General features: G+C 37.7%; 1 protein-coding gene across 1 annotated transcript in view; it reads right to left on the bottom strand.

Moving 5' to 3' along the window:
* Positions 1–2187: 2187 nt before the first annotated feature.
* BICC1 (BicC family RNA binding protein 1) overlaps positions 2188–12131 on the bottom strand; it is a 109966-nt gene continuing 100022 nt past the window's right edge. Inside the window, exons 18-21 of the mRNA XM_055819322.1 lie at positions 11771–11927; positions 9081–9241; positions 6748–6847; positions 2188–5193 (exon numbers count right to left, since the gene is read on the bottom strand). Coding sequence (XP_055675297.1) covers positions 5063–5193; positions 6748–6847; positions 9081–9241; positions 11771–11927 — 549 coding nt within the window. The 3' untranslated portion in view covers positions 2188–5062. The remainder of the gene's footprint in view (positions 5194–6747; positions 6848–9080; positions 9242–11770; positions 11928–12131) is intronic.

Genomic DNA, 12131 nt, shown 5'->3' with positions numbered 1-12131 from the left:
GGTACAAGTTAATTGTTTTTGTTCTTCCTTATCATTGTTTTGCTAAACCCTATTACAATGAACAGTTTATTAAGACTTGAATCTGAAGAAAGTACACTATTAAAGACAAAGTAAGAGGAAAAAAATAATCTTAACCATTAGCTGTGTCAATATTCAAAATTGGCAAATATGACTGTTGTGGTCTTTAATTTTCATTTATAAATTTGCTCTGTTGATTCATGGCATCATGTAAAATACTAAAATTAGTAACACTATAAAGAATCTTCTGTCCATCTGCAGCACAGCAAACCAAGAAAAAACCCCAAACTTCCCTTAATACAATGGCAGATCTCCTGCAAAAGGCCTCTTGTAATTTCTGGGTTTAGTTTTCAGATATAGAAATGCCTCATTTTTTTTTTTTTTAAATATTTTTAAAAGAAAATTAAGAAAATTTAAGAAGAATAAAGGCATTTTATACCAAAAGCCTAAGTTTGTGTGCTTTTCAGGTTACAACATATTCCTCACTTACAACTACCCCTAATTCAAAGTTAGGGCTCACTTATCTTTTAACCCTTTCAGGACGTCTGTAAACTTTCCCTAGCTGCCTGCATGTCCATACAGTTCTCTAATGTCAGATAAGCTGTCAAAAACATTGTAGACACCAATTATGCACACTGCAAAGTTTTTTTGAAGTCCATTTGTTTTTCCACCTTCACAAATCCTCAAGAACTCTGCAGCAACTTCAAATAACAGCCAAGCTTTTCTTTTGCTCAGATGTCTGGGACACAAAGCAAGCCAGTTCTTGAAGGATAAAAGGTCGCTCCAGCAGTGTCCAGACTTGTCTGGAATCAAATACTTCTTAGCTTCACAGTACAAGCACAAGTTTCTGAATATCCTTGCCTACCACACCTTTCCTGACTAGCCTGCAATAGTACTTGTATACCTTCTGTAACCATGTTTCCCAGGGCTTTGGAAAAAAAGTATCCTCCACCAAGTGTTTGATTGGAGCGGGGACAGAGGTCCCACTTTTAACCTTTACACAGCTTGGAGAATCCACCTGTTTTCTGTACTGGCAACATTTCTCAGTGGACATCTTCCTCTTCAGACTGGAAATCATGTTTTGCTCTTCTGCCTGGTAGCAGAGAGAGGTGATGAACACCTGGACAGCGAGGCCTCTTTATTCAGGGGCAGCCCTGTTCACGCTGTGCCACGCCAGCTGCTGGGAACACTGCTCACACAAGGAGAGCGGCCACCTAGCTCTGATGCTGCATCACCGTTCCTCCTCTTTCCCACACCATCTTTACCACTCTGCTGACTGAAGCCACATCATAGTCTGTTGGAAGCAATATTCCCAAACAAATGGTCCACAAAGGAAACTATCTTGGTTCAGAGCCCTGGAGCTCACTATTCCTCAGGCATCAGAAATGCTGCACAATTTGCAAGTCCACCTGTCTGTGTAATCTCCACTCAGTTCACGCCAATGCCTTGTGAGTTGGTACTCAGCACCACACCCCTCAGTTGCCCTCAACAGAAGATTCTGGTGATCTGTTTCCTTCCCAGAATTGTTCCCACATCTACAATTCTCAGTAGGTATTCAGAAAAATCCCTCACCTATTTTTAAAAGGTCAGTGAGCCAGGAATACTGAAATTTAAGTGGAGACCTATGCGTATAAAATAGTTAACACAGAAAAACACATCAGGCTGGAATAATTAAATGCCTGAATGCACTGAATAAATAATACGAAACTTGTATCACTACATGTCAAGCAGACAGACAAGACTGATGTAACGATATGTACATATTACCTCAGTGTGAAAGCTATGCCTCTTGCTAGATTCTGACTGGCTGCACAGCCAGCATCCCAAATAAAGAATCCCTGTCGGTTTTCCCCACTTCTACACTGGCAGTGATAATATAATGACCATCGTGAAAGAGCACATACAATACCCTGCTGACCAGGCCAGAACATATATAGCCATTAAAACAGGAAGACCAAAGAAAGAATAAAACTCATGTAAGCCAAACCATTAATACCTGTTATGAATTGAACCAGAGACAAAAATTAATATAAAAGGAGTTTAGGAGATGTATCTCAAAGAAGTGTTCTCATTTAAAAGCCAGACAAACACACTGCATGTGATATAAAAAGAACAGTACAACACATGGAGCATTAGCATGTGAAAGAAACATGTTGCAATTATGTCATATACTGCTTTTTATATTTTATTAACAAGCAAGCATCCCTGGAACTGGTTCTATATAAAAAAATACTTCATTAACCGATCAGAATACAAGGGAGTTATATAAATTTATTTTATGCAACACTGATTGGTTTTGAAAATTCCCATTTTTAATGTTTTAATTTCATCTTTTATTTTTTTTTTTTAAAAAATCACTAAAAGGACACAACCCACAAAAATACAATCTGTATCTGCTCTATATTTACAGATAACTGGTCACTATTAAGGCACAGATTTTAAACTAACATTTTTATGTAGCAAGTCAAATATTTGTGCATAATATAACACTAACAATACGGTACACTGTACTGTCATATTCCCTTTGTGGAATCAAATAAGTGAGAAATCTTTTTCTTCCAGTGTGTTTTGTTTTTTTGTGTGTGTGAAGCCCTATTGAAAGACAACATTGTTAATGGGAAATTCTTCACTTTGGTGTAGATGATACAAGCACTGCTCAGCAGAAGACCACATCAACTTAATACTGTAATAAAATCAGTTTCCAGTATAGTACTGTCTAGATACATAGTATGTACTTATGAAAGACTAAAAAAAAATAAAATAATCTAAGAGTGTAAAGGTTTTTTGATGCTTTAAGTTTAGGCAAAATAAGCAAGAAAGGGTTGCAGAAAATTCCGTACAAAGTGTTGCTGAATATTTATTTCATAAAAAATATTTTATAAAATTAACATGACTGAATACAATTTGATTTTCAAACACTGGTCTTGCAATTGCAAACGTTTAAATGGCAGCTTATCTGTAAGCACGTAAATAGTCCATGTGAATGGAACTATCTACATGCTTAGAAATAAGCACAAGTGTCAATAGTTATAGAGTTATAAGGTGTGGCTTCCACAAGGGTTTCCATGACGTTGCTCTTGCCCGTGTAACACACATACACACAAATATCTCAGATATGTGGATACCAACTTCTGGCATTTGAGCACAGTAACTTTGAAGTGAACAACTGCGTGCATACAAGATGCAGTTTTACATCATTCAGATCTGTAATACAATTTTAAAACCAGAGGAAGGTAACTGCTACTTAATCTACAGGGGAAGTCACCCAGCTATACACCATTAAGCAGATATGGCTGAAATTAGTACTGAGCAGTTATTTTTTGCTAACCGCAACAAAACTACATTATTGCTCAATCATCTATGCCCTCAAGTAACGGTTTCTTTAAATTCCCTTTGTGTGTGCAAATTTCTCTATACATCACTTTGTATTCTCACCGTAAAAGAAAATTATCCAAGGAAAGTGTCAAAATATTTCTCACCCATTTTTGCATAAAAACCAACTACTGTAAATATTATTCTAATGCCTCCTGTTAAGAGCACTTGACAGTGGTTTATGTCCATCTCAAAAGGCTTGTACATTTAACAGAAATAATTATATTACAGTAGAGGTAATTCACAACATTTTCTTATGGGAATGCTTTTCAACAAATCAACGCTTGGAAATTTCATATTGCATTGCAGAAAGAGGCACTTTATGAATTCCTTCATTATATCAAAACCCTTCATAAACCCATAACAAGACATCTGTAAGGACAGAGGAGTAATATTGCCAAATTTTTTGGACTTTCACAGTATAAGAACGCCATAGTTAGCTCTAGCCACTTACAACATGGACTCTTTCTGTTGAACATAACTTGTTTCAGAAATAGTTCATCTCCAGAGTTTTAAACACTTCTGCAGCTGACAATTACAAATCTAGACTGAACAAAACAGATGCTATTACACCTATTTTATGTAGGTCGTTTAATTGCTGCATGCATAGTCATGTAAGTAATATGCGTCATTTATCACATGGCAACAGTGCTGTCTTGTCAAGTTAGATTAGTTGTCTGTTTAATCAAACTGACAGCCCAGAGCTCGACTTTGATGAATACCTTTCATTCTCTACCATAAATCTGCAGTAGATCAGTTTAATCTGTTAGGTATTGTAGGTGTACAGAATCTAAAAATAAAAGTCTGATATAAATAAGTGTCCTTTAGTGGCAGGGTACTAAAAGTAGCCCTTTACTTTGAGACAACCATTAAAAACAGTTTTAGCGTAACAGGCAGCAGTTAAATATGACTGCAAAGGGTTAATACCACAAGGTCCATTTTGGTCTTTCATTGCATCTGTTACAGTGAGCGAGTAGTATTGCAAGCAGCATTAGACTGCTTCGTAAGAGCGTGAAAGGACTGGTCCACTACCAGGTGGCTTGATTTTGAAAAAACTCAGTTCAGATAACTACCAGGGAGACAGAGAGAGAAGGAAAAATCTGCTCAAGAACCAGATTCTAGTACCATTATAGTGAGATGTGACTTAATGCAGGAACACCTGAAAAAATTTGATTAGTGCCAATATAAAAATTGATATGGAAATGAAAGAAATAAATTTCCACAGGACAAGAAATCAGAACATGTAAAGTGCAGAAAGACCTCAATAATTATTTTAAGCAGTACCAGAAAAATCCATCTTGATAAAACCAAAATCTATGCTCTCTGGCATCCCAGCTCTTCAGTCTTCCTTCATTCAACAAAGTAAAAATTCAGTGCATACATTATAGTTATAGGTAATAAAATACTAAACAAAGAATCCTATGTTATCATTATTATTATTATTGCAAATTCTGTCCAATCTACATGAGTAAAACGTAACCCACATTTGGTGTTTTGAAAGACAACAGGAAAAAAAAAAGTGTTTTCTCTGTTTTTTGGCACAGTATTGTGCAGACAAAACGCTTTGGTCCTTGACACCCAAACTCCCAAAGTGCAGAGGGTGGTGTGCAGTGAAGGCTGTCCACAGGATTGCCATGTCCATCTTTACAGCTGACTGAGCCACAACTTGCTGCTACCAGCGACCACTGACACTAGCAATGTCCGAATGATACTGACGCGGCAGTCTTCCACTAGCTCCACCTTCCAGGAAGGAGGCACGGATGTTTGATGGGTCAAAGAGCTTTCTTCGGTTTTTATTCAGTTCTATAAAGGTCACACACAAAACCAAATTTCTCATCAGAAATTAATTTCAATATTTTCATCTAAACCGAAGGCAAAACTTCAATTAAAATATTTTAGACAGAACAGTATGAATGGAAAGTGTCTTTGAGGTAGTTATTCAATTTAACAGTTCAACAGGAGGATAGTAAGAGCAACAGGTTAAGAGGGGATGCTTGGGATGCAGGCATTTATTTGGTGCAATCCTTATTCGGCTTTGATACAGCGTGGAGTAGATAATGTTCTGCAACACTGATTTAGATCAAATTGACATAGCTAAAATGCTTTTAAAAGGTTATGTTACAATACTCAAAAGGCTGCAGTCTTCCTGAAGGTAGATGCAAACAGAATGTACGGCTGCAGCACTACCATGCAACGTAAACTGAGAGGACAAAAAGCTTGTTAGCATCTTGATCATTTCTCACTGCAAATTCTTTATTTTAAACACAACACTGAAGCAATATTTTAACAAGGACTTTTAGAAAAAACAGATGCTCATCTCATTCAAACATGCACTCTAAGCTTGTATTAGCAACTGCTCATCCAAAATGTTTTTCCTTTCCCTACTTTTCTATTCCTGTAAACAAACTTCATGGTAGATACAAATCACTGAAAGATTTACATAAATTTTCGTGACTGCTACTGAGCGAAGTACACTGCATCTCTACACTCTTTATGCCACCATTTTAAATGCATTAGAACATTCACTAATGGCATCAGTAGAAGAGATGCAATCAGGAGAAAAATGATCTAGTGTTACAATGAAACATTTGAAGAAAACGCTTCCTCTGATACAGATTCACTGCCTAGACAACGATGACAGAGCACTACTATAATATGAAATCTCATGCTATTTATTACAATTAGGAAAAAATCTAGTTACTACTACAACAAATTGTAAGAAATCACATTTGGCCTTCATCTTTCTGCATGGAGGCTGTAAGACGACCTTTTAAGTAAAGTGGGTTGGAAAAATTCCAAATGAGAGTTGCTGCTTCTTTTAAAACCTATGCATTCTGCAGAAACAATTGGCCTTGGGAAAATCCCCAACAAATCTTAAACAAAAAAACCCCAAACAAAACCAAAGTCCTTCCAAAAACCAGAAAGTTTTTCCCAGTATGATGACTGCTCTGCTAAGCAATAAAGTAGAGGACAGGGAACCGATTTTCTGTCTGGTACCATTTCTGACTGGTATGTAGTGCCGGTTCAGACTCTGCAGAGTCTGTAATCCCAGAGCTTCTAGGACCCACAGTTTTGGGCATAAAAGAAAGTTCACAGTCTGCTAGGAAACAAACATTTTACCAAGCTCCAGCTTTACAGGGGGGCAACAGCATTATGCGACTGACATCTTACTTGGTAATGTGCAAGCTCTATAAAGGCTGGTTTTAACTGCCTTCTGAGGGGCAGGCCAGTATGACCTATGGATACTAGATTCTTCCTTTTCAGTCTTTCCAAGATCCTTCGTCAACCCTAAACACACAACTGGAGAAGGATACAAACAATACTTAAAATCAACAAGTGATAATCTGTGTTATTTACCTGAGATTGCAAGCAGCATTTTTCTTCTGGCACCAAAAGTGGTAATTCCTAACTCTTTCAGATCTTGATCAGTAAGAGTAAGGAATGTCTGCAGATCAATCTAGTAAAAAGAAACAGGAAAATTATGCAAAACAAGTCTCTCCCCCAAAGTATTAAGCCATGAATGTGGTTCAGAATAGCTTCACAATTTTTTTCTTGCTGTTTACATGCAAATAGGTTGGCAGAGTAGCTGTAAAATGCAGTAATCTTTGCTTTCCAATGGCTTCTTCACACAGGTGCTCAATTTGCTACTCTGCATTTCTGACACATAAGCTAAAAAATGAGCAGTTTCAGAAGAGCACAAAAGATCAAATAATCTTATTTGTGACTCTTGGGATTTTGATTATTTACCACAATTGCTACAATGTACTTGGGAACAGTCAGGTATTACGTGTTTGTAGATATAGCAGGTGCCTCAGACTGTAGGAGGTTAGCAGAAGATGATTGCTCAACTACCGGTAACACATTTGAATTAAAGCACAGAGTATATCCCAGCATTCCAAAGTGGATGCAACCATGTATATTTATAGATTTTTTTGCTCCCAATACAATTCAAAGAAACATAGTGGCAAATTGTTTAGTTTTCACTCTGGCCAAACTACTTGGCCCATCTCACACCTCATCAGCAACTAAGGTAAGAAAAGCCAAAACAAAAACCTACCCATCAAACAAAAGCCATCTTTAGTGTTAGAAACCAACACAGCCATCTCTCCTTTTTAGGAGAGTGGCCATGATAAAAAGAAAGGATTAATGATGGGATAATATGACTATTATTAACATGCATGGAAGTACAGGGAAGATGGACCTGAGGAGCTGTACACAGAACTGAGGCACAGCTGGATTTATTTGTTCAGATTGAGGACTGACCTGGCCACTTTCAAACTGGTTTACAGGCAAACCCATGCCAGTGTCTATCCTACACCTGCCAGTGCTTTGCAATCCAAAAAGAGTTCATTAGCTCAGGTGCAGCCAATTCCTACGCACTTTTGTGCACAGGAATAAAATTCCCCTGCAGCACTTAAACTGCATGATTGGAGGGAGGCAAGAAATTCTGGCAGGCAACGCAGCAGATCCAGCTGCTTGTGGGCTGAGACAGCAGCAAGACGCTTCAGTGGACTCGGGATGATTCTGTGAGTGCACACACACGAGTGACTTAGTGAAGAGGAGAAGGTAGAAATTTGCCTCATGTCTACCCTTGGAATAATGTAGTACACACTGGAATGTTCCCTTGCTATGTGCAGTTTTCCTCTCACGGAAGCAAATCTAAAGCTAAGTATTGGTACACCACAGCAACTCACGCAACATGAATGGAAGGTTCTCTTGGAGTTTGGTCTTCGTGAACACAGACAAGGTACTCGTAATGACATGGCAATCTGTGCAAGAATCCACTTGGTGTGGTCTATTAGGAGAAATCATGCAGGTGCAAATCCAAGACCAACAACTGGTGCATAAAGATGCAAAGCAGACCATGGGTCCAGAACATAGTAAGATGCCAAATCCAGCTGTCGTCCTTCTCCTGTACCGCATGAGATACTGACACAAACCACACAGACACCTGTTTTGCTCCCTAGTACACTCAGTTCCAGTGGTGTGACACACACAACTTCCGACATACAACTACAGTGCTTTCAGGACAAGCTCAGCGGCTCTGTGTCTAAGCCTGTAGAGTCTTGCAGCTGGCCTCACTGTACTTTTGTGACACAGTTAAATCTGTCACCAGAATAAGCCACCTGCAGGTAACCAAGTTGATTCTACCTACGCAGTATTCTACAGGTACGAAATACTACCAACTGTGGTTAGCTGGTACAGATGTGGAAAGCTCACACAGATGACTGACCATATATCCCTCTGCTGGGAGTGGATCAAAGTCAACTGGCATGTAGAGGAAGAAGCAAGGGATGAATATGTGACCTCAACATCAGCTGCAAAAATACACTACTCCTGAAAGCAGACTTGAGTTCCATAACCCAAACACTAAGTTGACCAAAAGCCATTATATTCTAGTTAGCATCCTAGTTTACAAGTAGGAGCCAAGGTTTAAATTTCTTTGAAAGAAAAACATCTGAAACCCTAGTTTAATTATTTAAGTATAAATCAAAGGTTCAGGACAAAACAGTACTCATGTCCAGGCTGGCAATCTGGAAACTTAGATACATAGTACAGCTTTGAAAGAACAGCTCACAGAAAATCCTGTCACAAAGTGAGACTTCTTAGTGGCTCTGGTCAAAACACAGAACAACTACTGCTGGAAATCATGCTACAAACACAAAGGTGTCTTCCACAGGAACACTAACCTCTTGCTGTTGGAATACGTCTGTGTATTTGCCCAAACCAAGTTTGCTGAAGAGCTCAGGCAGATCAGATCCCTTAAACAAAGTGTTCAGGTTGCAGCCATTGCTTCCTGTCAGCGAGGAAATGCAGTCCATGTAATTGCTGCTACTGAGATAGTGCTCAGCTGAAAGGGAAGAAGTGCACTTTTTAGTCACATCACAGAAGAGCATAGTTTTCTGTCGTATCAACACTGTATTCAGTTAGATCATTAAATTAACAAAACATTTAAATTTTATTATTCAGCAAAAAAAGCTTCTCAGTGCTCTGACAGAATGAACAGCTTAGAGGAAATTTTTTGTTAATTAAATTCTAGGGTTTTTTTCTATGGAAAGATATTTGGGTAAATCTTTTAAGCAATAAAATCACATTATGTGAACTGTCATAAGTATAAGTAAGTATAAGAAGTAAGGAACTCCTTATAGGAACAGCTGCAAGACCTCGCTGCTTTTCCTCCTCTTCAGCCTCCTCTCCTCTTTTTGAAAATATTCAACTGGAGAAAACACCATTGTACACAAATGCAACCAGCCCTCTTTGGTCTGGATGGGGAGAAAACCATGCTGGAGCAATTCCTAGTAAAGGAACTACATAATACCCACTTGATTTGGCCATTATTTTAGTATAATTCAGACAAAACCCAAATGCAATAGTTTTATAAAAGATTAAAACCAGAAGAAATACGCTCCCTACACAATTTTAAATTACATTCCTAAAAGGTGTATCTTTAAAAAAAAAAAAAGTTTCCAGAGTAAGGTTATTATACCCAAGTAAACCAGTTTAGCAGCGCAATCCCCTTCCTCTGTGGGTGCATACTGATAGATGTAATCACATAGTTCATAAATATTATTCCTCATGCTGCATAAGAAAAGGATAGCTCCCGGGGAGTCCGTCAGGCTTTTGTGTAAAGGGGGCTACAGACACAGAAAAGAGTAACAGTGAATGTGTAAGAGGCTTGCAGGAGGTAAAGGAAACTTTCCCAGCTGAGTAAATTAAGATTGCCTCAGAGACTTCTGCTATGGCCTTCACTATAGAATGCCAATAGGATGTGAAAACGACCATTTTTCACAACTGGCTATGCTACATTTCTCGTTTTCTGGGCACAAACTACCTAGAAGCATTTGAGATTTGATTTACAATTCAGAGAATTTCTACAAACCTCAGCTCCATTTTGGAAAAGAGTTTTAAAATACAGCAAACTGCTCAATGTTGAAAATGGGAACGTCCATTTTGACAAATGAAGCAATAACTCAGTTGATTTTTTTAGACTTAAAAAGGTGGTGCCTTAATTTCCTCACTATCCGAGTAAGATCACGCTAAAAATACCCAAACAGAAGTTCACGATCCTGTACTCGGAGCAAACGACGCAAGGTCATGTATTGAAAACTCAGTATTAAGAAATACTGGTGCAGTCAGGAAGCATTATCTTAAAAACAAAGAAGAAATTCAACACTACTATACAACTGTGTCCATAAAGACTTCATTTTAGTACTCTGGCACATTATTATTATTATGCATTAAGGTAAATACATTTGTTCAGCCAACTCATAGCTATTTCTTTTGTTCCTCCTCTGCATATTTCATTCTGTGGGAAAGCTACAGCAGCTATAGAACAGCTTTCCCCGCTGTCAATGTATTCACGTTTCTAATTTTCTTCTAATGTATATATAAATACAATTTAATCCTTATGTGTTTTGATTAACCTAGAGCTTCCATTTTTGTCCAATTACCTTGGAAACATCAACAGCTGGATTTCAAAGAAACTTTTAATTGTTTCTGATCTGTGAGTACTTAGAATATGGTATGCAGCCATTCAGATGAGCTAATGTGCTTTTTAAAATCATTACTAATCACGAGTGTACCAGCCATGAATATTTTCTCTAACTGAAGCTATCCTTTCTTTCAATGTCCAACTTTTAATGTGTACTTAGTAGTTAATCTCGATTTAGGTTTTATTCAGCCTTATAAGAAAAATGCACAAAAAAGTCAAAACAGCCACAGTAATTTCCCCATAATGCAGTTAGCATGGACCAGTATTCTCTACCTTCATTTTTCACTCTTACACAAAGGCATATATTAAGTTATTTAAAAATGAAACTAAGTTTCAAGGAGTTCAACCAAAGTAAAATTTTAATCTGTAAATATCAAACATTATACAGCCTGTATCCACAGAAACCAGAGTCAGAAATCATGTGCTAGGCCATGCCAGACATACGGACAGGCTTTTTTATCACCATAAAGAGAACTATGCCTTAAAATTCAGTATCACCACAGATTTGAGACTTATCCACAACTGAGTACATAGCCCAATAAAGACCTGTTGCATCGATAACAGAGATAGTCTACCTTGATCTAAAAATCTATAGGTCTGTTTTCAGTACACCTTGGAAAACCCCTTCCAAGACAAGAGCTTTCAAGCAAGAGTGTCTTGCATTTTAAAAATTTCCTTAAAAGTTTTCCTTTTGGACCATCATTTATGTATCATATTATACAACCTTGCATACGTTTTCACTTTTCAATTTGTAAAGAAGTTTACTTTACAGGTAATTGCCAGTAATTTAAATCCCTAGTGATTTCAGGACACATTTATATTAAAATAAATATTCACCGATATCAATATTTTATCTTTTTTTTAGTCAGATCATAAGAAATTATTAACCTGATTTATTTTGTTTCCGTTTGGGGCTGCCAATTGAGGACACAAATTCATTGTGGGCTGTGGGTCCAAGCCCATTACGGTCTCTCCAGTTATCAGATTCACTGCCACTTCCCAGGTGCTCCCGGCTGTTGGACCGTGACAGAGATATCGATGAGCCCTGCAAATCACAAAAAGAAAATCTGGGCTCTTTTTGCTGAGAAATTCCATTGTGACTCAGATGTTCTCTTTGAAGCAGCTCAATTAAAAAGACAACAAAACAAAACAGCTTTTAATGCTTGCAAACATTCTTTTGGCAGTTGATCAATAGCCAAATAATTGCAAATGGACACAAAATCAGCAGGTGTGCTCAGAACATATGCAG

Source organism: Falco peregrinus, chromosome 1 (assembly GCF_023634155.1).
Source record: "Falco peregrinus isolate bFalPer1 chromosome 1, bFalPer1.pri, whole genome shotgun sequence".
In the NCBI taxonomy this organism is placed as follows: Eukaryota; Metazoa; Chordata; class Aves; order Falconiformes; family Falconidae; genus Falco; species Falco peregrinus.
Note: the sequence above shows the minus strand (reverse complement) of the source record. Positions and strands in the feature narration are given on the sequence as shown.